Source organism: Leucoraja erinacea, unplaced genomic scaffold (genome assembly GCF_028641065.1).
Source record: "Leucoraja erinacea ecotype New England unplaced genomic scaffold, Leri_hhj_1 Leri_376S, whole genome shotgun sequence".
In the NCBI taxonomy this organism is placed as follows: domain Eukaryota; kingdom Metazoa; phylum Chordata; class Chondrichthyes; order Rajiformes; family Rajidae; genus Leucoraja; species Leucoraja erinaceus.
This window is the reverse complement of record NW_026576277.1, coordinates 22647-50111: the sequence shown is the minus strand read 5'-3', so window position 1 is coordinate 50111 and position 27465 is coordinate 22647. Positions and strand designations below refer to the sequence as shown.

Below are 27465 nucleotides of genomic sequence, written 5' to 3'. Positions count from 1 at the left end.
TATCCTCTGTTTATACTCTGGCAACAGGAAAATAGCAGCGTGGTCAGATTTTCCTAGGGGATTAATGATTATGATATAGTTGGGATCACGGAGACATGGCTCCAGGGTGACCAAGGCTGGGAGCTGAACATCCCGGGATATTCAATATTCAGGAGGGATAGAGAGAAAGGAAAAGGAGGTGGGGTAGTGTTGCTGGTTAGAGAGGAGATTAACGCAATGGAAAGGAAGGACATTAGTTTGGAGGATGTGGAATCGGTATGGGTAGAGCTGCGAAACAATAAGGGGCAGAAAACGCTGGTGGGTGTTGTGTACAGGCCACCTAACAGTAGTAGTGAAGTTGGGGATGGCATCAAACAGGAAATTAGAAATGCTTGCGACAAAGGCAAAGCAGTTATAATGGGTGACTTCAATCTACATATAGATTGGGTGAATCAAACTGGCAGGGGTGCTGAGGAAGAGGATTTCTTGGAATGTATGCGGGATAGTTATCTAAACCAACATGTAGAGGAACCAACGAGAGAGCTGGCTATTTTAGACTGGGTATTGAGTAATGAGGAAGGGTTAGTTAGTAGTCTTGTTGTGCGTGGCCCCTTGGGCAAGAGTGACCATAATATGGTTGAGTTCTTCATTAGGATGGAGAGTGACATTGTTAATTCAGAAACAATGGTTTTGAACTTAAAGAAAGGTAACTTTGAGGGTATGAGACGTGAATTGGCCAAGATTGACTGGCAATTAATTCTAAAAGGGTTGATGGTGGATATGCAATGGAAGGCATTTAAAGACTGCATGGATGAACTACAAAAATTGTTCATCCCAGTTTGGCAAAAGAATAAATCAGGGAAGGTGGTGCATCCATGGATAACAAGGGAAATCAGGGATAGTATCAAAGCAAAGGATGATGCGTACAAACTAGCCAGAAAAAGCAGCATACCGGAGGACTGGGAGAAATTCAGAGACCAGCAGAGGAGGACGAAGGGCTTAATTAGGAAAGGAAAAATGGATTATGAAAGAAAACTGGCAGGGAACATAAAAACTGACTGCAAAGGTTTTTATAGATATGTGAAAAGAAAGAGATTAGTTAAAACAAATGTAGGTCCCTTGCAGTCAGAAACAGGTGAGTTGATCATGGGGAACCAGGATATGGCGGACCAAATGAATAACTACTTTGGTTCCGTCTTCACTAAGGAAGACATAAATGATCTGCCGGAAATAGCAGGGGCCCGCGGGTCAAAGGAGGTGGAGGAATTGAGTGAAATCCAGGTTAGTCGGGAAGTGGTGTTGGGTAAATTGAATGGATTAAAGGCCGATAAATCCCCAGGGCCAGATAGGCTGCATCCCAGAGTACTTAAGGAAGTAGCTCCAGAAATAGTGGATGCATTAGTAATAATCTTTCAAAACTCCTTAGATTCTGGAGTAGTTCCAGAGGATTGGCGGGTAGCAAACGTAACCCCACTTTTTAAGAAGGGAGGGAGAGAGAAAACGGGGAATTACAGACCAGTTAGCCTAACATCGGTAGTGGGGAAACTGCTAGAGTCAGTTATTAAAGATGGGATAGCAGCACATTTAGAAAGTGGTGAAATCATTGGACAAAGTCAGCATGGATTTACGAAAGGTAAATCATGTCTGACGAATCTTATAGAATTTTTCGAGGATGTAACTAGTAGCGTGGATAGGGGAGAACCAGTGGATGTGGTGTATCTGGACTTCCAGAAGGCTTTCGACAAGGTCCCACATAAGAGATTAGTATACAAACTTAAAGCACAAGGCATTGGGGGTTCAGTATTGATGTGGATAGAGAACTGGCTGGCAAACAGGAAGCAAAGAGTAGGAGTAAACGGGTCCTTTTCACAATGGCAGGCAGTGACTAGTGGGGTACCGCAAGGCTCAGTACTGGGACCCCAGCTATTTACAATATATATTAATGATCTGGATGAGGGAATTGAAGGCAATATTTCCAAGTTTGCGGATGACACTAAGCTGGGGGGCAGTGTTAGGTGTGAGGAGGATGCTAGGAGACTGCAAGGTGACTTGGATAGGCTGGGTGAGTGGGCAAATGTTTGGCAGATGCAGTTTAATGTGGATAAATGTGAGGTTATCCATTTTGGTGGCAAAAACGGGAAAGCAGATTATTATCTAAACGGTGGCCGATTGGGAAAGGGGGAGATGCAGCGAGACCTGGGTGTCATGGTACACCAGTCATTGAAGGTAGGCATGCAGGTGCAGCAGGCAGTAAAGAAAGCGAATGGCATGTTGGCTTTCATAGCAAGAGGATTTGAGTATAGGAGCAGGGAGGTTCTACTGCAGTTGTATAGGGTCTTGGTGAGACCACACCTGGAGTATTGCGTGCAGTTTTGGTCTCCAAATCTGAGGAAGGACATTATTGCCATAGAGGGAGTGCAGAGAAGGTTCACCAGACTGATTCCTGGGATGTCAGGACTGTCTTATGAAGAAAGACTGGATAGACTTGGTTTATACTCTCTAGAGTTTAGGAGATTGAGAGGGGATCTTATAGAAACTTACAAAATTCTTAAGGGGTTGGACAGGCTAGATGCAGGAAGATTGTTCCCGATGTTGGGGAAGTCCAGGACAAGGGGTCACAGCTTAAGGATAAGGGGGAAATCCTTTAAAACCGAGATGAGGAGAACTTTTTTCACACAGAGAGTGGTGAATCTCTGGAACTCTCTGCCACAGAGGGTAGTTGAGGCCAGTTCATTGGCTATATTTAAGAGGGAGTTAGATGTGGCCCTTGTGGCCAAGGGGATCAGAGGGTATGGAGAAAAGGCAGGTACAGGATACTGAGTTGGATGATCAGCCATGATCATATTAAATGGCGGTGCAGGCTCGAAGGGCCGAATGGCCTACTCCTGCACCTAATTTCTATGTTTCTATGTTTCTATGTAAGTCTGTTGTACTTGAACCAATAAACCAGCTGGAGAAAACTAGTAGAATCCTTGACTTGTAAAAGATAGCTCATGGAGAAAACGGTTGTACTGCTTTTATTTGGGGTCAGTTGATCTATTTGTATGTTGTTAATTAACATGGGACTTATTACAATAGTTATCATATCGACCTGTTAACAATCATATGCAAAGGATTGAACACTGCCTTCCAACATTGTGGCATCCTGTTTCACTTGGCCTGTCATTAAACTGAGGCTGGATTTGAAGACTTCTGCCAATTTCAGATGTGGTTAAATTTGAACTCTGTTTTTTAATTTAATGGTAGAATTGATATAAAAGTTACATCTATTATTTTATTTAATAGATGTTAAGGCAGCAGTTAATCTGATGTTAAATACGTGGTTGATAGTGTTCTCATAATATATTTGTCTTTGTATTTGTCTTGCACAATGTTCAGCTTCAAGTGCCTGGGCAAAAGGATTCTCCGGAAACTGCTGGAGTATCTTCGAGTATACCAAAGATCAAAGTCTGTGTGGTTAGTGGAGAAATGGAAGGCACTTCATCTCTTGCTTCTGTCTCTCCTTTAAGTAGTCCTAAAATTATGGATGTCAAATCACTGTCGTCTCCACAAATATCAACTGATGGTGAAAGGTTAGTCACATTTTGAATGCTGTTCATATCATAGGACATTTCATAGCTGTAGAGTAAAACCCAAGTACTGTTTTCAATGGCATTTTTCTGGTCCAGTTACATTTAACTCCCCTTATTAATGCGAACAGTCATACAAAATGGAAACAATACTTTCTCATCCTTATCAACCAAGATGCCTATCTAAGCATCTCATTAGGTCCTTATCCCTGTAAACCTTTCTTATCCATATACATGTTCAAGTGTCTTTTAGTAGTTGTTATTACCTGCCTCAACTACTTCCTCCGGCAGCTCGTCCAATGTACATATCACCCACAGCGTGCAAAAGGTTGCCGCTCGGGTTCTTATTAAATCATTCCCCTCTCACCCGCTGCACGGGTAGGTTTAAACTAAATAATGGTCGGGAGGTGGACTTAACAACATGGAAGAGTATGCGTGGAGTTATCAGGAAAGAGAGTGCAGGAAAGGTCACGGAAGTCTCCAGAAATAATAGGACAAAGTTTAAAAAGGGAGAAGAGAAGGGGACTATGAGGGCATGAGGGAGGAGCTGGCCAAGGTTGACTGGAAAGGGATCCTAGCAGGAATGACGGTGGAACAGCAATGGCAGGAATTTCTGGGCATAATTCAGAAGACGCAGGATCATTTTGTTCCAAAATGGAAGAATGATTCTAAGGGGAGTAGAAGACAACTGTGGCTGACAAGAGAAGTTAGGGATAGAATAAAACTAAAAGAAAAGATATATAGCACAGCAAAGAGTAGCCAGAGGATTGGGAAACTCATAGGACAAACGGGCAATAGGGCTGAAAAGATGAAGTACGAGGGGAAGCTGGCCAGAAATATGAAGAAGGACAGTAAAAGCTTCTTTAGATATGTTAAGGGAAAAAGAATAGCAAAGTCAAATGTGGGTCCCTTGAAGGCAGACACGGGTGAATTTATTATAGGGAACAAGGAAATGGCAGAAGAGTTGAACAGGTACTTCGGATCTGTCTTCTCTAAGGAAGACAAAAACAATCTCCCAGAGGACAAAGGATCTAAGGGGGTAGAGGAACTGAAAGAAATTTTCATTGGGCGAGAAATAGTATTGTGTTGGCTAATGGGACTGAAGGATGATAAATCCCCTGGGCCTGATGGTCTGCATCCCAGGGTCCTCAGGGAGGTGGCTCTAGAAATAGTGGACGCATTGGTGATAATTTTCCAATGTTTAATAGATTCAGAATCAGTTCCTGTGGACTGGAGGTTAGCTAATGTTATCCCACTTTTCAAGAAAGGAGTGAGAGAGAAAACTGGGAATTACAGATCAGTTAGCCTGACCGGTGGTGAAAAAGATGCTGGAGTCAATTATTAGAGTTAATAATGGGACATTTAGATAGCAGTAAAAGGATTAGTCCAAGTCAGCATGGATTTATGAAAGGAAAATCATGCTTGACTAATCTTCTGGAATTTTTTGAGGATGTGACAAGTAAAATGGATGAAAGGGAACCAGTGGATGTAGTGTATCTAGACTATCAGAAAGCCTTTGATAAGTTCCCGCAAGGGAGACTGGTGACTAAAATTAGAGCACATGGTAGGGTGTTGACGTGGATAGAAAATTGATTGACAGACAGGAAACAAAGAGTAGGATTGAACGGGTCCTTTTCAGAATGACAGGCAGTGGGGGGGTGGAGTGCCGCAAGGCTCGGTGTTGGTACCGCAACTGTTTACCATATATATTAATTATTTGGATGAGGGAATTAGGAGCAACACTAGCAAGTTTGCGGATGACACAAAGCTGGGTGGCAGTGTGAACTGTGAAGAGGATGTTAGGAGGTTGCAGGGTGACCTGGACAGGTTGAGTGAGTGGGCAAATGCGTGGCAGATACTGTATAATATACATAAATGTGAGGTTATCCACTTTGGCGGCAAAAACAAGGGGGCAGATTATTATCTCAATGGGGTTAGGTTAGGTAAGGGGAAGGTACAGCGAGACCTGGGTGTTCTTGTACACCAGTCACTGAAAGTTGGCTTGCAGGTGCATCAGGCAGTGAAGAAAGCTAAAGGAATGTTGGCCTTCATAACAAGAGGATTTCCGTATAGGAGTAAAGAGGTTCTTCTGCAGTTGTATAGGGCTCTGGTAAGACCACATCTGGAGTAGGTTCACAAGATTGATTTCTGGGATGGTGGGATTGTCATATGAGGAAAGATTGAAAAGACTGGGCTTGTATTCACTTGAGTTTAGAAGGATGAGGGGGATCTTATAGAAACTTATAAAAGGACTGAACAAGCTAGATGCAGGAAAAATTTTCCCAATGTTGGGCGAGTCCAGAACCAGGGGCCACAGTCTTAGAATAAAGGGGATGCCATTTAACACTGAGGTGAGAAAAAATGTTTTCACCCAGAGAGTTGTGAATTTGTGGAATTCCCTGGTACAGAGGGCAGTGGAGGCCAAATCACTGACTGGATGGATTTAAGAGAGAGTTAGATAGTGCTCTAGGGGCTAGTGGAATCAAGGGATATGGGGAGAAGGCAGGCACGGGTTATTGATTTGGGACGATCAGCCATGATCACAATGAATGACGGTGCTGGCTCGAATGGTCGAATGGCCTCCTCCTGCGCCTATTTTCTATGTTGTATGCATAAGGTTGGGTAAAATCAGGATGTTTGTGAGAGGAGGGGTGGTCAACACCGAATTGAATGTATCGTATTTGAAGATAGACACCAAGCCGGAGTAACTCAGGGGGTCAGGCAGCAACTCTGGAGAACAGGAATGGTGGTGCTGGCTCGAAGGGCTGAATGGCCTCCTCCTGCACCTATTTTCTATGTTTCTATGTAACCACATGTGATTTTTTTTCTATTACAAATCTCAAAGTGTGGAGTATAGAGGCAAATATATAAATGAAAGGTCTTTGTCCCAAACATTATGGAGGGCACTGTATTTATAATGTTTATCTTCCAGTAGTGCAATTCAATAAACTTTACCTAACAGCGATCAATTTGAATATTTGATGGTAGGCTGGGAACTTCATTGAATTTGATTGAGGGCTCTGTATTAATACCAGTTATTCAGCAGAAATATGAAAAATAATGATGAAACAGCATGTAAGCATCTCAAGCAAAGAGAAAGGTTGGAATATTCTGTAAGTTGAGGATTTATTTATATATTGGTACAAAATAAGATTATATATTTTACATATTTCAAAGTGAATGCATAAGGATTTCAAAATGATAACTAAATCTGAATTTACGTGCTTTAGTGTAGAGGTGTAGATATCCATCAGGATATCTACACCTCCCGCTGCCTTAGCAGGGCAAAGAATATCATCAAAGACAGCTCCCATCCTGCGTTTGGACTGTTCGACCTGCTGCCCTCTGGAAGGCACTATAGGTGCATCAAATCCAGGACAAATAGACTCAGGAATAGTTGCTTTCCGAAAATTATAACTACTCTTAATTCAAATTCACACATGCACTGACTTCACAGCCCAACACCCGGACTTCCATCTGTATATATGTACGTAGCGCCGCAGAATTGTGCACCTATCTTCCCCTCCCCCCCTTCTGTTTTTGTTTTTCTGTTTCTTGTTTTTTGTACTAAATTATATGTATGCACTGAGTACGAGCAGCTTTTAATTTCATTGTACATGTATAGTGACAATAAATGGCATATCTATATCTATATCTATCTTTGAAGCTTAAGTGTTTACATCCGACAATTGTTTTCCACTTTGCCGTATTAAGTGAGTGGTATAGTCCTGCAATTATTGTTGTTAATTTTTTTTTTCTAGTCCTAAACGAAAACTTGACTATAACGATGCAACTCCAAATCCAAAAAAACAAAAAAAAAATGATGGACGTTCACACGACATGTCTAAGAATGGTGATGCAGCCAGAGACCTCAGTTTTGAAGATGACATAATCCTTCTTGAAGAGAAAAGTACACCAAAGCATGAAGAAAATTGTGACTTGTCAAAGGTTAAAAAAGAGGACGGTGTGGACATGTCATGCTTTAACAACTGCAATGGTAATGATTTGCCCAGGAGTCGTGAAGCAATATCTTCAGCTACGCAAACAATGAACTTGAAAGTCTTTGTCAAGGAAGAGGGAACTACATCTCCAGATCAGAGCTTCTCTGGAGGTGCTACTGAAGAGAGAGTACAAATTCACCCGCCCCATAATGTCTCACTTTCTTGCTCATCAGAAAGTGTAGATGAAAGTAGCAAAATGATAAAAATCCAGCAAAACTTGAAATCTATGACCGAACAGAAGGACAGCTTGAAGGCAACAAATGAATTGTTAGAAAAGAAACTGAAAACGTCACAAAAGCTTCTTGAAATATCTGGTAATCACGCTAAAAAGGAGCTCTGCCACCAGTGGACCCAGTATGAGTCCATCATGGGGGATGAGACCGAGCGCGTGAAAGATTTCAACAACTTGAGCAATTTCCAAAAGACAGTTTAATACATGCTTGCACCGAAGGAAGTGGAATTGTTAAAGCAACAGAGCCAGGCATTGGTGAATCCCAAGCAGGAATGCTGCATAGAAAAAGAGGAAGACAAACAAGCCCAGCAGCTCGAGGACATGTCGCGGCAGCTAGATACCTGCAAATCAGAGCGGGATCAATTAAAGGATAAAGTAAGTGATTGAACTAAAAATGATAATATTATTGTGACTTACTGCTAGCAGAAAACTTATGTTGAAAGTATTATGTAACTCAAAAGTCCAAAATTGAATATTTTACTGAGGCATATTAGTTTATTTTACCACTTGTCAATTTTGTAATGTGTAAAGCGTTTTACATGTGGACTGTCAGCACGAAGATAAACTATTTAATTATATTCAAAAATTCACATTTTGGGAAATGACCGCTTCAGTGCAGTATCGCTGATTGGTTTAGTTTATTGTCACTTGCACTGAAGTACATTTAAAAGGTTTTTGTTTTGTTGTTGGATACACTATGTATTTACAGGAACATCTCAGTCATACCTCAATTCAACGTTTAAAAATGCATTAATCTTCAATTTGTTTATTTTTGCCTTTTTTAAATTCTCCCTTAAATATCATTAATAAAACTTAACAGCTGTATCTGATTCGGCATTTGCTGCTGTAATCTGTTACATCAACTCGTGTAACTTCCCTCTTTGCAACTTGGATATCTGCCTTTTATTAATCCTGGGTTTACCATCTTCCTCTTATTACTGAAACTTCATTCAACAGATAAACAGAACTTAAAGAAAGATGCCGTTGTGTGTTAGAACATCCTTCTTTGAGGTGCAGAATTTGAATATAGGCATCTCGCATTTTACGCCAGGGTTCTGTTCTTGAAAAGCAGCGCGTAATCAAAAACATGCAAATTAACCTTTGTCACTACGCCAGATGTAAATTTGAGCATGTTTTCCAAAAATACGAGCGTGTAAATCGGGCTTTAGTGTTAAATGAACGTGCGTTATACTAAAAACACATAAATCGTGTCTCTGTACATCGTGGACAGCTCGATTGTAATAACGTGTAGTCTTTCCACTGCCTGGTTGGCACGCAACAAAAAGCTTTTCATTGTACCTCAGTGCATGTGACAATAAACGACATGCACATAAAACACAACGTGCCCGTATCAGAAATCAGACGGTGCATTCAATTGAGTTCTTTCTTTTGCTGTCGATCCTGTGGACTTTTATCCACCTTAACCACAGTCATGAAATAACAGTCATTGCTCATGTAACGAATGCTATAATTACTGGGAAAACATATACAGTGCCCTCCATAATGTTTGGGACAAAGACCCATCAGCCTGAAGAAACGTTGCACATTTCCTTCGCTCCACAGATGCTGCCTCGCGCGCTGAGTTTCTCCAGCATTTTTGTCTACCTTCGATGTTCCAGCACCTGCAGTTCCTTCTTAAACACCCATTATTTATTTGTTTAAGAAAGAACTGCAGATGCTGGAAAAATCAAAGGTAGACAAAAATGCTGGAGAAACTCAGCGGATGAGGCAGCATCTATGGAGCGAAGGAATAGGTGACGTTTCGGGTTGAGACCCTTCTTCAGACTGATGTGGGGGTAGGGGGAGCGGGAAGAAGAAAGGAAGAGGCGGAGACAGTGGGCTGTGGGAAAGCTGGGAAGGAGAGGGGAAGGAGGGATAAAGCAAGGACTACCTGAAATTGGAGAAGTCAATATTCATACCGCTGGGGGTGTAAACTACCCAAGCGAAATATGCTGCTCATCCAATTTGCGGTGGGACTCATTCTGGTCATGGAGGAGGCCCAGGACAGAAAGGTCGTATTCGAAATGGGAAGGGGAGTTGAAGTGCTGACCCACCGGGAGATCAGGCTGGTTAATGGGGACTGTGCGCAGGTGTTAGGCGAAGCGATCGCCAAGCCTGCGCTTGGTCTAAATTATTTATTTGCCTCTGTACTCCAGTATTTGAGATTTGTAATAGAAAACATCACATGTGGTTAAAGTGCACATTGTCAGATTTTAATAAAGGTCATTTTGCAGCCATCTTTAGCTTATGCTTGTTTTGGGGGCTAGACCTCTTAAGTTTTCTCTTCAGCATATAAAAGGCATGCTCAATTGGATTCAGATCAGGTGATTGACTTGGCCACTCATGAATTGACCATTCTTTGGCTTTGAAAAACTCCTTTGTCACTTTAGCAGTAAGTTTGTGATCATTGTCTTGCTGTAGAATGAACTTCCAGCCAATGAGTTTTGAGGCATTTGCTCTTTTAAGTACTTCTTGGCAAACTGGAACCTGGCCATCTATTTTTGCGGCTAACTAGTGGTTTGCATCTTGCCGTGTAACCTCTGTATTTCTGTTCATGAAGTCTTCTGCGGACAGTGATCATTGACAAATCCACACCTGACTCCTGAAGAGTTTCTGATCTGTCAGACAGGTGTTTGGGGATTTTAGAAACATAGAAACATAGAAATTAGGTGCAGGAGTAGGCCATTCGGCCCTTCGAGCCTGCACCGCCATTTAATATGATCATGGCTGATCATCCAACTCAGTATCCCGTACCTGCCTTCTCTCCATACCCTCTGATCCCCTTGGCCACAAGGGCCACATCTAACTCCCTCTTAAATATAGCCAATGAACTGGCCTCAACTACCCTCTGTGGCAGAGAGTTCCAGAGATTCACCACTCTCTGTGTGAAAAAAGTTCTCCTCATCTCGGTTTTAAAGGATTTCCCCCTTATCCTTAAGCTGTGACCCCTTGTCCTGGACTTCCCCAACATCGGGAACAATCTTCCTGCATCTAGCCTGTCCAACCCCTTAAGAATTTTGTAAGTTTCTATAAGATACCCTCTCAATCTCCTAAACTCTAGAGAGTATAAACCAAGTCTATCCAGTCTTTCTTCATAAGACAGTCCTGACATCCCAGGAATCAGTCTGGTGAACCTTCTCTGCACTCCCTCTATGGCAATAATGTCCTTCCTCAGATTTGGAGACCAAAACTGCACGCAATACTCCAGGTGTGGTCTCACCAAGACCCTATACAACTGCAGTAGAACCTCCCTGCTCCTATACTCAAATCCTCTTGCTATGAAAGCCAACATGCCATTCGCTTTCTTTACTGCCTGCTGCACCTGCATGCCTACCTTCAATGACTGGTGTACCATGACACCCAGGTCTCGCTGCATCTCCCCCTTTCCCAATCGGCCACCGTTTAGATAATAATCTGCTTTCCCGTTTTTGCCACCAAAATGGATAACCTCACATTTATCCACATTAAACTGCATCTGCCAAACATTTGCCCACTCACCCAGCCTATCCAAGTCACCTTGCAGTCTCCTAGCATCCTCCTCACACCTAACACAGCCCCCCAGCTTAGTGTCATCCGCAAACTTGGAGATATTGCCTTCAATTCCCTCATCCAGATCATTAATATATATTGTAAATAGCTGGGGTCCCAATACTGAGCCTTGCGGTACCCCACTAGTCACTGCCTGCCATTGTGAAAAGGACCCGTTTACTCCTACTCTTTGCTTCCTGTTTGCCAGCCAGTTCTCTATCCACATCAATACTGAACCCCCAATGCCTTGTGCTTTAAGTTTGTATACTAATCTCTTATGTGGGACCTTGTCGAAAGCCTTCTGGAAGTCCAGATACACCACATCCACTGGTTCTCCCCTATCCACGCTACTAGTTACATCCTCGAAAAATTCTATAAGATTCGTCAGACATGATTTACCTTTCGTAAATCCATGCTGACTTTGTCCAATGATTTCACCACTTTCTAAATGTGCTGCTATCCCATCTTTAATAACTGACTCTAGCAGTTTCCCCACTACCGATGTTAGGCTAACTGGTCTGTAATTCCCCGTTTTCTCTCTCCCTCCCTTCTTAAAAAGTGGGGTTACGTTTGCTACCCGCCAATCCTCTGGAACTACTCCAGAATCTAAAGAGTTTTGAAAGATTATTACTAATGCATCCACTATTTCTGGAGCTACTTCCTTAAGTACTCTGGTATGCAGCCTATCTGGCCCTGGGGATTTATCGGCCTTTAATCCATTCAATTTACCCAACACCACTTCCCGACTAACCTGGATTTCACTCAATTCCTCCACCTCCTTTGACCCGCGGGCCCCTGCTATTTCCGGCAGATCATTTATGTCTTCCTTAGTGAAGACGGAACCAAAGTAGTTATTCAATTGGTCCGCCATATCCTGGTTCCCCATGATCAACTCACCTGTTTCTGACTGCAAGGGACCTACATTTGTTTTAACTAATCTCTTTCTTTTCACATATCTATAAAAACTTTTGCAGTCAGTTTTTTATGTTCACTGCCAGTTTCCTTTCATAATCCATTTTTCCTTTCATAATGAAGCCCTTCGTCCTCCTCTGCTGGTCTCTGAATTTCTCCCAGTCCTCTGGTATGCTGCTTTTTCTGGCTAGTTTGTACGCATCATCCTTTGCTTTGATACTATCCCTGATTTCCCTTGTTATCCATGGATGCACTACCTTCCCTGATTTATTCTTTTGCCAAACTGGGATGAACAATTTTTGTAGTTCATCCATGCAGTCTTTAAATGCCTTCCATTGCATATCCACCGTCAACCCTTTTAGAATTAATTGCCAGTCAATCTTGGCCAATTCACGTCTCATACCCTCAAAGTTACCTTTCTTTAAGTTCAAAACCATTGTTTCTGAATTAACAATGTCACTCTCCATCCTAATGAAGAACTCAACCATATTATGGTCACTCTTGCCCAAGGGGCCACGCACAACAAGACTACTAACTAACCCCTTCCTCATTACTCAATACCCAGTCTAAAATAGCCAGCTCTCTCGTTGGTTCCTCTACATGTTGGTTTAGATAACTATCCTGCATACATTCCAAGAAATCCTCTTCCTCAGCACCCCTGCCAGTTTGATTCACCCAATCTATATGTAGATTGAAGTCACCCATTATAACTGCTTTGCCTTTGTCGCAAGCATTTCTAATTTCCTGTTTGATGCCATCCCCAACTTCACTACTACTGTTAGGTGGCCTGTACACAACACCCACCAGCGTTTTCTGCCCCTTATTGTTTCGCAGCTCTACCCATACCGATTCCACATCCTCCAAACTAATGTCCTTCCTTTCCATTGCGTTAATCTCCTCTCTAACCAGCAACACTACCCCACCTCCTTTTCCTTTCTCTCTATCCCTCCTGAATATTGAATATCCCGGGATGTTCAGCTCCCAGCCTTGGTCACCCTGGAGCCATGTCTCCGTGATCCCAACTATATCATAATCATTAATGGCTATCTGCACGTTCAACTCATCCACCTTATTACGAATACTCCTTGCATTGAGACACAAAGCCTTCAGGCTTGTTTTTACAACGCTCTTACCCCTAATACAATTATGTTGAAAAGTGGCCCTGGTTTGATTTTTGCCCTGGTTTTGTCTGCCTGCCACTTTTACTTTTCACCTTGCTACCTATTGCTTCTACCTTCATTTTACACCCCCCTGCCCCTCTACTCTTGTACCCATCCCCCTGCCACATTAGTTTAAATCCTCCCCGACAGCAGTAGCAAACACCCCCCAATTTTCTTCTTTATTATAGAGAGAATTCTTCTGTGATCAACAGTGGAGGTTTTCCTTGGCCTGCCAGTCCATTTGTGATTAGTAAGCTCACCAGTGCTCTCTTTCTTCGTAATGATGTTCCAAACAGTTGATTTTGGTAAGCCTAAGGTTTGGGCTGAGGTCTCTAACAGTTTTATTCTTGTTTCTCAGTCTCATAATGGCTTATTATTTGACTTTGATTGGCAAAACATTGGTCCTCATGTTGATAAACACCAATAAAAGCTTCCAAAGGTGATGGAAAGACTGGAGGAAAGACTGGGTGCTGAGAGCTCTCTAATACCTGCATTAAGGAGGCAATTAAAAACACCTGTGAAGCCATGTGTCTCAAACATTATGGTGCCCTGAAATGGGGGAACTATGTATAAACACAGCTGTAAGTTCTACATGGTGAAACCAAAACATGTAAAAATACCCTTTAATACAATCTGACAATGTGCACTTTAACAACCAGTGATTTTTTTTTTCTATTACAAATCTCAAATTGTGGAGTACAGAGGCAAATAAATAAATGATGGGTCTTTGTCCCAAACATAGTGGAGGGCACTATTTTAATGTTAATGTCTGGTTTGGGACAAGTGGCTTTTAAGTGGCTTGTTTGGAAAATAGGGAAGGTTTATTCTACGGAGTGTCAGAATTGTGAATTTGGTCCCCTAATTTGAGGAAGGACATTCTTGCTATTGAGGGAGTGCAGCGAAGGTTTACAAGGTTAATTCCCGGGATGATGGGACTATCTTGTGCTGAGAGAATAGAGCGGCTGGGCTTGTATACTCTGGAATTTGGGAAGATGAGAGGGGATCTTATTGAAACATATTATTAAGGGATTGGAGACACTAGAGGCAAGAAACATGTTCCCGATGTTGGGGGAGTCCAGAACCAGGGGCCACAATTTAAGAATAAGGGGTAAGCCATTTAGAACGGAGATTATGGAGTATATTGTCTTTATATTTTATATTCTTGGTGTTTGTAATACTTGATGGTTAAATATCATCCTTTATCTATTATCCTTTGTATTAGCATTGCTCCGCATGTTTTGAATTGTCTTTGCTCTGCATGTTTGGATTAGCTTGTTTATGTTGAGATAAGATAGTTGTGCTCGCCTTTTTGTATGTTTTGTTTATATAAATTGAGGGGGAAAATGTTTGGGTTCTCCTCCTCGAAGCTAGCTCACCACTTAGCGTAAATTAGTTGTCAGTTATATGACCTTTGTAACTTCGTTGAGATGACTAAGAGCGATAAAGGAGGCCTAAGATAGGGAAGTAAACATTTGGTTCTGCTAGCTTAGCACATAGCGTATATCAATTGTGACAATTATATGACCGTGGTAAATCTGTACCAAGCCCTAGCTCAGAGAAATAAGGGGCCCAAGAAAGAGGAGTCGTGTGATTTAAAAATAGGAATTACGGAATGGAACATAACTGGGAAGGAAGAAAAAAGTAAATGCAAGTGATTGGTTATTGCTGAGGGAATGTTTGCAAGTGATTGGGTAAGGAGTGATAAGGGAATGTGTGCAAGTGATTGGGTAAGGAAATGCACAGGGGGTGGGACATACGGAGTTAAACATGCCATAAAGAGGGACAGCTCTTTGTTTTGAACTCTCAAGTGATTTGCGCTTTGTTCTAGCCTTAATGTGCAAATCAAGGTTTGAACTTCTTGAAGAATTCTCTGCGTCGCCTGAGCTAATTTTGAGTATCAGCAACCACAACAAGATGAGGAAACACTTTTTCCACACAGAGTTGTGAGTCTGTGAAATGATCTGCCTCGGTAGAGGCCGGTTCTCTGGATACTTTCAAGATCTAGATAAAGATAGCAGAGTCAGGGGATATGGGGAGAAGACAGGAACGGGGTACTGATTGGGGATGATCAGCCATGATCACATTGAATGGTGGTGCTGGCTCGAAGGGCCAAATGGCCTACTCCTGCAACTATTGCCTATTATCCATTGATATATTGAAGGTAGTTTTTTGTTCACAATTATACTGTAAATTCTTTATCTAGATGCTGGTTATGATGAGTAAATAAATCGGTCTTTTACCAGCTGTAGGCCCTTGCAGCATTTGCTATAATCTTGTTTTAGCCGTGATGGTGCCACAGTCGTCTCTGGCTGTATGTTCCTGCCCTATTTAGGGTTGGAAAATTGGCTGTGCTGAGCTCTCTTCTGATTTTCCAATCACTATTCTGGTTAAAAGAAAATGTTTCAGAAGTGTTCATACGATAAGAAGCGAAGTTTCAAAGCATGGTCAGTAAATAGTGGCCACAAAAATAAGGTGCTGCATTTGGAAGTAACCTTTACAAAGGTGAGATTACCTTCTGTTTTTTTTCCAAAGGTGGACCAACTGCAAAAAGAAAATGATGCATTTCAGTTGCGCTGTGCAAATCTTTCGAATGAAGATGAATGTTTAAAACAGGAAGTCACTGAAGCAAGGCCGAGCAAGTCTTCAGCAAATACTGGGTAAACATTTGAATACAGTGACCAATTTTTGTGTTTGAGGATCACACATGATAGAAGTTAAACTTTCAAATTGATGTGTTGAGTGGTTTAATTTTTAGTTTTGAGATACAGCATGGAAATAGGCCCTTCAGCCCATCGAGTCCTCACCGAGCAGTGATTACTCATACACTATTTCTATCCTACACTAGGGGAGTATTTACAGAAGCCAATTAATCGACAAACCTGCACTTTTTTGGAAAGTGGGAGGAAATCGGAGTAAACCCACGCGGTCATGTGGAGATGCTTGCTCGAAGGGCCGAATAGCACCCATAGTCAGGATCGAACTCGGGTCTCTGGCGCTGTAAGGCAGCATCTCAACTGCTGCGCCACTGTGCCACATATAGTGGCTGATTGTCGATGTTGGGATGTGGATGGCAAACGTTTATTATATACCAAGAGTTAGTAGTACTTATCAAGGATGTGCAAAAATTATGAATTAACTGGAGAGAGAAGGTCCAAGGTAAAGCACATTTACAAATGAATTATGGGTAAATTATAATGCACAATGTGAAATAGCTTGAAGTTGTGCAGCTGTCAGAGCTGCTGCCTTACAAGTTGGGTTTAAACTTCTGGTGCTGTCTTTGCGGAGTTTTTCAAATGATGTGTCGGTTTCCTCCACGTTTTCTGTTTCTTCCAATGATGGTAGATTCACTGGTCACTGTTGGATTGATTTATTAATAAGAATTGACAAATTAATAAATGCTTCAAGTTTGATTAGTTGGACGTCAGCTCTGAGTTACAATGAGTTCCTCAGTTGAATGTTTTTTATCCATTTGCAAGTTCCTACTCTACAATCTGTATACATGTAAACCATGAATATTTCTAACATAGAATTATCTCCATTATTGCATTAGTGTTCTCGGACCAGGAAAGATCTTCAGAGATGTGCACGCCCAGGAATTTGAAGCTCTTGACCCTTTCAACCATCGACCCTTGATATAAGTGGGCTTGTGGGTCCTCCCCTCAAAGTCTACAATCAGTCAATATTTTTTGCTGATATTGAGGGCTTGGTTATTGTGCAGGCACCATAAGGACAGTTGCTCGATCTCTCTTCTATATTCTGACTCATCCCCATCAGTGATACACCCCTTCCGGAGCTGCGCAAAAGTCGCCACAGGCAGGCGCCATCTTGTCCAGGTTTAGAAGCTTGCGCAATAAATTTTCATGCTTCTCACTCGCCTAGGCCTGTGTTATACTTCCTCTTTTGGTCTTTGGCTGAAATTTTACTAAATCTCACCATTCCTCTTTTTTGCTAAAATTAAAACTTTTTTATTTTGACCTAATATGATCTTAAACTCCCCTTGTTATAAACAGAGACGACCTTTCCTATATAAATGTGTGCCTTAAAGAGATACATATTACTGTAAACCATATTAATTCTTTAACAGTTACTAGCTTATATTCTTTCATACCTTTTAATGTTGTTTCCTAAACCACCGCAGCCAATTCGCACCTCGTGTTTTTGGAGTTTTCCTCCACTACATCTCTTTTGATAATGAAGCATTCAATACCAATCTACAGCAGATCTAAACAACATTTAGGCTTCATCTTACTGGTGGCACCCAGCATTCACAAAAATGGAAGGAGGGAAAAACGACCATTTGGTATCTGCCTCTGACTTTCAATAATATCAGTTTTCAATTTTCCACCATCAATATTCCTGTTAAAAGGAATATAAATTAATAGATCCTATTTATATAAATATTTTTGTAGTAATAAATAAATCCTAATTACACCTTTGCAAATTTTACATTTGTAAATCTCTCCTAATAATGAGCAATCTGTTTTCAAACTAGAAAAAAATGCCTTGGATATGTGAAGAAATCACCAGTAAAATGGAAATGCCTTATTAACAATAATAATAATAATAATAATAATAATCTTTATTTATATAGCACTTTTCAACAAAACCAGTATTTGAACCAAAGTGCTTTACAGAGTTTGATTAAATTAATAGAACAGACCAAATGTCAATATATCCATACAAAAACAAAAAAGAGAAAAAAGAAAAAAAAGACACAGAACAGTACACTATAGAAATCAACATGAAACGTCCCCCCACAGCAGAATTCACTGTGAGGGAAGGCACTAAAAATACCCAGTTCTCCCCCTCATAGTCCACCCGAGGTCGGGGTCTATATGTGGCCTCCTCAGCCAACTCGATTTTCTCAGACCCTCTGCCGCGATCAATCACACAAATCAAAGTCAGAAAGAAAATTGCAGTGCACAAAAATATATTAAAATGTAAAAACAAATATTACTGCTTATCAAAACACTCAATTGGTAACCAGCATCAATCTTTTTGAAAAAACAAAGCTGTTGATGAGCAGCAAGCCGGTTGGTAAGTTCAGCTGCTAATCAGATCTTCAGCTTATCATCTTTATTTTTAACACACATAATTGACCTTTTTTCCAGGAAGGACATCCTCTGTAAATCTTATGCAATTGTAAAGGGGTGTCCCACTGCGGCGACCTAATTGGCGAGTTTAGAAGAGTTTAGGAGAGTTTGAAGAAATGTCATGTTGAAGACCTCCTTCAACTATGTAGAAGACCTCCTTCGACCTCCTTCGACTATGTTGAAGACTAGCTTCGACTAACTTCGGGAAAATCGGACACCAAATAGTGGCGAGTGAAGACGATCTCCTTTGATCTCCTTCAACCTCCCTTTGACTATGTTCAAGACTACCTACGACTATCTTTGACTACCCTTTGACTACTTTCATGATGGCGGACTGCGGGGGTGATGCGCCGTTGTGTATGGCTGCTCCTCCTGCAGTCCGTCCTTTCACCCTTTTTTATTTTTATTTTTAGTCCTGTTCGTATGAAATGTTTCTTGGAGGTCTTCTTTTATGTGGTGGTGGGTGGGGGGGGGGGGGGGGGGGGGTGAAGGGGGGAAAGGGGAAACTATTTTAACCCCAGTCCTACCTGGTCGGAGATGCGGTTTTTCTCCGAACCGCATCTTCGTCCTCTCTGTGCGGCCTACAATCGAACTGGAGCAGCGCTGGAGCGGCGTTTCCTGCCGGGACTGCAGCTTCGACGGCGGTGTAGATGCTAGGACACCTACATGGAGCGGGCGATGCCTTACTGGGTCGCCTTGTGGTAAGCTCCGGGGCACTGTGACCCCCGACAGCACCGCGGAGCCTGGGATCCGAGATCGCCAGAGTCGGAGGTTCGGCCGGCGCGGCCTGTGAACTTTGGTCGTTGCAGTCTTCGGGGGGGAAGCGGCCGCTTCAGTCCAAGCCGCTGATGGATGTTCACCGACGCCGATGATCCAGCTTCGCGGCAAGAGGGCCTGAAAACACCGGGTTGGCTGAGGAGGCCAGATATAGGCCCCGACCTCGGGTGGACTATGAGGGGGAGAACTGGGTATTTTTAGTGCCTTCCCAGTGAATTCTGCTGTGGGGGGGCGTTTCATGTTGATTTCTATAGTGTACTGTGTCTGTGTCTTTTTTCTTTTTCTCTTTTTTGATTTGTATGGATTTATTGCATTGATCTGTTCAATTAATTTTAATCAATCTCTGTAAAGCACTTTGGTTCAAATACTGGTTTTGTTGAAAAGTGCTATATAAAATATTATTATTATTATTATCTCCAGGGTATTTGTTATTCAAAAGTTTTTTTGGTTTGATGCCATTGAAAATAGGCCATGGTGGCACAGCGGTAGAATCTGGTGCTGTAAGGCAGCAAGACCCCTGTTCGATCCTGATTATGGGTGCTGTCTGTATGGAGGTTGTGCGTTCTCCCCATGACCGCGTGGGTTTTCTCCGAGATCTTCCTCCCATATTCCAAATATGTACAGGTTTGTAGGTTAATTGGCTTGGGAAAATTGTCCCTAGGATGTGTAGGATAGTGTTCAGGTGCGGCGATCGTTGGTCGGCACGGACCCGGGGCTGATAATCTAAAATCAATACCCCGTTCCAGCTTCTCCAAAACCATGCAAGAACGGTTCTCTCTACTGTTATTGCATCACACAGAATTATGTTACAATTAATATAGGAACATGTTTTGTCCTTTTTACAGTGCGGAACTCAAGTCTCTACGTATTGGTGTTGCACAGCTTCTGCAAAATATTATACCTGAACTGGACTTGAAACAAATAAATTACGAATCAAATGATGTTGATGAGATTTTGGACCAGGTTATCTCTGCATCATGAAGATCACCTCCTGTTTTGCAATCAAGATGCAATGTGAAGAAATTAGATGGATTATATAACAAAGCCAATAGCCTTGATAAACCAGAGCTTAAAGTGAAGCAGACAATGCACTTCTGTCATGAAAATTATTTCTCTTCTGATCTAAAATGTTAATTTCTCGTCTGGTATACAGTTAATGCCCCAGGAAGTCTATTGGAGCAGTTTGAAGCAAATGGAAATTATTAATTTGCAGTAAACAGTTCAAACTAGTATTAAAATATTCTTGGAGGAAAATAAATTGCAGGTGCTGGATATCTGAAAGCAGAAAAACAGTTAATATTTCAGGTTAATGATAAGTCGTTGGTCTGAAACAGTAACTATGCTGCCAGACTCGTTGAGTATTCCCAGTATTTCCTGTTTTTGTTGGGTTTTTTTAACTGCGCGTGTAGTTCAAGAGTTTCAGTACATGTCATGCTTGCAATGCCGATTTGATTAGCTGCATTGTAGCTTGTTTTTTTTCTCAAGATCTCGCAGAACTTTTACTGTAAATGGACATGGCATAATATTTAGTAAAGCTTGCAGCACAAAAGCAGATTAAGCCATTGGAATAATAATTGTAATCAACTGGTTCTTCCATTGGTAATGAATTTGCACTGCACAATCACTGTCGGGTGTCAGTCATCGAAGTTATTTTTGTATTGGAGAAAATGCAGTTGATGCACCGTGCAGAATGCCACAGTTAATTCCTTTCTGCAATTGAAACTTGTAAAACAGTGAAGAACTTGTACATATTTGTACATTTTGAAAAATAAATATTCAAATTTAGTTGATACAAACAATGTGCGGATATAAAGTGAGGTAATGTAACTTTACCCGGTTGTTTTTCTTCAATTTCTTCATTTTTTTACATTTACTACAATATTTTTATTGTTCTGTGGGTTTGTAAACAATGCATGTACAATTGATTGTGGCACTGTTTACCATTTATGAACATTGTTAAACAAAGTTTACTTCAAATACAATATCGTGTTGTTCAGGGAAGATATATATATGTATAGTCAATATTCAGAATGGTAATGTATATCCTTTGTTTTTATTATTTCTTTTGTCTAATGTCTTTGTACTTGCTGGGAGTTCTAATGTACTAATTTAGACTCTTAGATTTCTGCAACGGGCCAGGTTATGAACTCCAGTCTTAACTATTTCCTTTTGTGGGCAGGGTTATGGCCTGAGCGCAGGTATATGGGACTAGGGGAGATTATGTGTTCGGCACGGACTAGAAGGGTCGAGATGGCCCGTTTCCGTGCTGTAATTGTTATATGGTTATATGGTTACTAGGCGTGGGGGGGTGGGGCGCAAGTAGATCCCAACATCAGCAATTAGTTATGGAATGATTTTACTGAATTGTGTGCAAAACAAAGAATTCTACTGTATCCAGGTACATGTAACAATAAAGTACTATTCCTATATTTCCAAAGCTCAGTGTTTAGATTGAATCTAATTAAATACATTTTAATTGAATAAATCAGATTTCTCAATGTGCGATTTAAACCTGCATTCTTTTGCGTGCTATGGTTTAATTTTGTGATATTCAGATTTACCTTTTCTTTCCCATTACTTGCTCAGATACTTGAATATGAATATCTAAGTCAGATTTTTCTAGCCTATCCCAACGCCTCAACTCTCCCACGTTGGGTATTAGATTCATGCCAAATTATATTGCCTCTAGAGCAGACACAGATCTATTCTCTCTCAATGTTTAGTTCTGATTACAAAACTCAGCATTACATTAATTGACCACAATTTCCTGTCAACATTGTTTAATAATTGAAACTAGCAGCTGGACAATTTGAACACTGGTTGCAATTTCTCATCTCGTCTCTCAACCGTAAGATAAGTGGTTAGTGGTTGAAAATTCTTAATGGGGAGAACGGGACAGGAAGCATCTTGGCAAGTATCACCCAACCATGACGACACCACCACCATTTTTGTGGCAAACGTGCAAAACATTGAAGTTTCAATAGCATACTTTAAGGAACTTCTGTTAAATGTTTTTTATTCCAATACCCAATCTATTTGAGCTAGCTCTTGCACAAAATACAGAAGTTGTTAAATATTTTCCTTCCTTGAGTTCGCCAGGTATTACCAAATTGCAAAAGATAGACACAAAATGTTGGAATAACTCAATGGGTCAGGCAACAACTCTGGAGGAATTCTCCCGAGATGCTGCCTGACCACTGAGTAACTCCACCATTTTCTGCCTACCTTTGGTATAAAACAGCATCTGCAGTTCATTTTTATTACCAAATTGCTTCTGGCGAAAAATAAGTCCATGATATTATCTGATGCTCAACCAAGGCCCAAAAAGCCCAGCTTTCCAATCCATTAGCTGGATTTTTAGAATTCAATCTTGACACCATACGAACATTTGTATGTACTGGAAATAATATCAAAAAACATTAAGGAAAACTACATTGTAGATTTGTACATAGATTTGAAATTCCCATATAGCCAATCAAATCAAAATAGACTTTGAAAAAAACTTTGTCAGGAAATATTTGAACAATTCACGAGTGAACCTTCACACTGTCGTCTTTGTGGGCAGAGTAGCTGTTTAATTTTAGAGATACAGCGCGGAAACAGGCCCCTTCAGCACACCGAGTCCGCACCGACCAGCACATTAACACTACCCTACACACACTAGGGACAATTTACACTCGCACAAAGCCAATTTACCTGCATAACTGTACCGCTTTGGAGCGTGGGAGCTAACTGAAGATCTCGAAGAAAACCCACGCGGTCACGGGGAGAACTTTCAAACTCCGTACAGACAGCACCCGAAGTCGGGAATGAATCCGGGTCTCCGGCACAGCAAGAGCTACAAAGCAGCAACACTACCGCTGCGCCACCGTGCCGCCTGGCAAAATAACTTTGCTTTTTAATTAAACCTTTGTTTTTGAAGTATTCCGGTTATTTTTCATGTCTTTCATTCTATAGCCCGTTTGCAATGTGCGGTAGCAACTTGCCAAGGATATTTTGGTGCCACTAATTCAGGACTTCCATTAAATAGAGGAATAATGTCAGCAGATGTAAAAGACCGTCTTCATCTCCAAATTCCCCATGAAGGTGCATGTCATCCCGTCTTGGAAATGGACCGTCATTCCTTCAGACATTCATTGTTGCTGCAACAATGTTCTGGAACACCCTACCAACTGTAACATTGGAACACTTCCACCACTTGAGTTGCAGTAGACCAGTGTGGCATCTTTACAGGGCAACAAGGGATCAGCAAGAAATTCTTGAATTGATTTAATAAAATATTAAGACAGCAAGGACTAACAAAATTGGGAGAATTCGATGTTCATGCCCCCGGGGTGCAGACTCCCCAAACGGAATACGAGGTGCTGTTCCTCCAATTTTGTTAGTCTTTGCTGTCTCCTCCCCTTCCTCAGCCCCCCTGCTGTCTCCTCCCATCCCCCAGCCTTCTGTCTACTCCTTTTCCCTTTCTTGTTCCCACCCCCGATCAGTCTGAAGAAGGGTTTTCGGCCCGAAATGTTGCCTATTTCCTTCGCTCCATAGATGCTGCTGCACCCGCTGAGTTTCTCCAGCTTTTTTGTGTAACCTTCGATTCTCCAGCATCTGCAGTTCCCTCTTAAATACTTGTCATAAAGTATGATTACGATATGATGATGAAATGCCACTTATCCATGTTCTCCAGAGATGCTGCCTTACCTGTGCAGGAAGGCACTGCAGATCTTGGTTTAGAAGATGTAGACACACAATGGAGGCAGCATCTCTGGATAAAAGGAATGGATGACATTTTGGGTCGAGACCCAACTTCAGACTGCAGCATGTTGTGTCTATCCTGGAAAAAGTTAACTGTTTATAGAGATACAGCATCTTGACCCGAAACATCACCCAATAATTTCTATCCAGAGATGCAGCCTATCCCGCTGAGCTACTCCAGCATTTTGTGTCTATGTTGCCTGACTTGCTGAGTTACTCCAACCCATTGTGTCCTTTCATGTGATAGGAGCAAAGACGTGAGACAGCAACTTCCACCACATCCAACAGGAGTGCATATTTTGGGTGGTCTTTTGAGCCATGGGGCAGAATAGTTCATTCGGCCCACCAAGTCTACTCTGCCATTCGATCATGGCTGATCTATCTCTCCCTCCTAACCCTATCCTGCTTTCTCCCCATAACCTCTGACACTTTATCTGTGCTTCTGTGTGGTTGTGCTGATGTATAGTATGTTTTCACTGGACTGACTGTAACTAATACATAAGAGTTTCACTGTATACAGGCACACGTGGCAATACAGTAGTAGGATCTTTGGTAGCATTGAACCATTGCCACCCTGGTGCCAGCGTGTCCCAGTCCCGGCCCCCAGGTGGCGCAGCCGAGCACCTACCCCCGACTCCACTGGCAGCCGCTCCACCGAAGTAGGTTATGGGGAATTTTTTTGCGCCATCTTGGGAATCGGCTTCCGTCATGGCGTCCACATCTACAAGTGTAGCTTACTGTTCTGCTATAAATTGCTCGAATCGCCAATGTAGGCGACCCGACCTGTCTTTCTTCAGGTTCCCCATTCAAAAGGAAAGGTGAGAAAAACATTATTACTTTCTGTTGTGTAGTAAACATATTATTTTGCCTGCTCGATCTCTCCCTGTAGCTCAGATAGTCGAGTCCTGGCAACATCCTCGTAAATCTTCTCTGCACTTTCTCACTGGTTGGAACCAAAGATCATAAAGCAAGAGCAAGATGGTACACTCAGCGGAAACAGTCGTAGTACGTCATGGGTAATTTTTAGCACCATCTTAGGAACTGTCTTTGCGATAACGGCCATGGCCTCCACATGCTCATCTACAAGCGTAGCTTGCTGTTCTGCTATAAGTTGCTCAAATTGCCAATGTAAAAGACCCGACCTGTCTTTCTTCAGGTTCCCCAAGAACAACGAAAGGTGAGAAACAATTATTACTTTCTATCAATATTCTGTAGTGAAAATATTATTTTGTGTTATCCCATCAACGATCATGGGGAAACTAGGTTTATCGGTAGATGAGCAAGATATTAGAATTTTTTTAGTAGATCTAGAGTCTAGACTTGCCATTATAACAAAGTAGACATATTTCGGATGCAATAGACAAGCGCAGGCTTGGCGATCGCTTCGCCCAACACCTCCGCTCAATTCGCAATAATCGGCTTGATCTCTCGGTGGCTCAGCATTTCAACTCCCCCTCCCATTCCGAATCCGACCTTTTTGTTCTGGGCCTCCATTGTCAGAGTGAGTCCCACCGCAAATTGGAGGAACAGCACCTCATATTTTGCTTGCGTAGTTTACACCCAAGTGGTATGAACATTTACTTCTCTTATTTCAGGTAGTACTTGCCAAAGATCCTATAGCAAGCAAGATAGTGCACTCCTGCTAAAACCAATGGGCTTATGTGTGGTACACAACTGAGCGGACGTCAACCTTTTCGGCGGCCATTTCAGTAACCCAACCCGACTTTGTATATCTTTCTCGCAGTGTAATCAGCGTTTGTGTGTGTGATATAGTGTTGGATACATGATTCATAATTCTGTTACTCTTTGTTAATGATTAATATGTTAATAAATTATAATTCTGTTAATATTCATTTTTAATGTTAAGGATTCAAAGCCCCAGGATTGGGATCGGACTGTGCAAGGGTGGAGGGGGTTCTGAGGGAAAGAGGCTGTGCCCACACGGCAATGTAAAAGGGGAGACCTTTCCAATTCACGCTTCCCGCTTTCTGTCTCCGCTGTCCCTTTTCAAAATTAGTTGTTTATTTTTTCTGCAAAAAGAGTAGACCGGTCCGGAATTTGGGAGCTGGGCAGCGAGCATGATGGGGGAAGAAACCGAAGGGACGTCTGTTCTCAGCTTCGGGTCTCATGCCCGCTCTGTCCCGTCCCCCGTCAGTGAGTCTCTTTAACGGGGCAGAGAGGCTGAGAGAAAATGAGGAGAAGATTTTTACCAAAGATCTTTGATTTTTACGAGGATGTTTCTGTAACTGGCTTCCGTCTCCGCATTAGTATCTTTGCTCTGCTATGGCGGACAAAGATGGCGGAGATGGAAGCCGGAAGATTATTCATGAACCTGCCCATGACCCTACTACGTCTTTTTCGTCGAGTGCACTATCTTGCTTGCTATATGATCTTTGGTACTTGCTTTCTCATTCCTTCCCCTCCCGTTCCCAGCTCTCCCACAGCCTACTGTCTCCACCTCTTCCTTTCCTTTTCCCGCCCCCCCCCCCCCACATCAGTCTGAAAAAGGGTCGCCTATTCCATCGCTCTATAGTTGCTGCCTCACCCGCTGAGTTTCTCCAGCTTTTTTGTCTTCCTACAATAATAAAGTTATCAGTTTTTGTACTGCTGAACATTTTTGGTTTTATGCTTGTTGTAAGGCATGCATGGTAGTGCAAGAAGATTTTAATATGCTCTTCTACATTTAAGGTAAATTGACATATTAGAGGAAAAATGCATCTTCAATATACATGTCTCGCCCCACCCCTGAAAACAATTGCATTTAAGTGATATATCATCCATTCTGCACGTATGTAGTTATAATCAAATTTGTTCTTATAAGTTCTTATAGTCCGCAGGATCCGCTTGGAGCTTCAAGGTCGATCCCTGGCAAAGGGATTGCGAGCTCCAAAATGTTAACGTCCTGCAGGCTCCTGCGGATGGAGCTCCCGAAGTCGGACTCCAGCAGAGGCCTCCAACTCCTCCATGTTAGGGCGGACGTATATACGATACGGGAAAAAATCGCATCTCCATCATGGTAAGAGATTTGAAAAATTTCCCCCAACCCAACAGCCCCCCCCCCCCTCCCCCAAACACATCAAACAAGCTAAAGAACACTAAAAGCATACATTTAACCCATACTAAAGAAACAACAGTGAAGGAAGGGACAAACAGACTGTTGGCGAGGCAGCCATTGCTGGCGCCATCTGCCAGGACCATTAGCGCGATAACACAACAAATAGAAATACAATAATCAATAATAGAAAAAATTCACAATCAGCAATACTAGGTAAACTAGACTGTAATGGTGCAAAACCAGAGCACGTAGAAAATGTCCACCTCCAGATTCAGGGACAGTTTTTTCCCAGCTGTTATCAGGCAACTGAATCATCCTAGCACAACCAGAGAGCATCCTGAACTACTATCTACATCATTGGTGACCCTCGGACTATCCTTGGTTGGACTTTGCCGGCGTTACTTAGCACTAAA

At 42.0% G+C, this 27465-nt stretch overlaps 1 protein-coding gene across 1 annotated transcript in view; it reads left to right on the top strand.

Moving 5' to 3' along the window:
* LOC129693648 (MORC family CW-type zinc finger protein 3-like) overlaps positions 1–21050 on the top strand; it is a 58962-nt gene extending 37912 nt beyond the window's left edge. The window contains exons 15-18 of the mRNA XM_055630432.1: positions 3358–3551; positions 7310–8156; positions 15914–16038; positions 20097–21050. Coding sequence (XP_055486407.1) covers positions 3358–3551; positions 7310–7982 — 867 coding nt within the window. The 3' untranslated portion in view covers positions 7983–8156; positions 15914–16038; positions 20097–21050. The remainder of the gene's footprint in view (positions 1–3357; positions 3552–7309; positions 8157–15913; positions 16039–20096) is intronic.
* The last annotated feature ends 6415 nt before the right edge of the window (positions 21051–27465 follow it).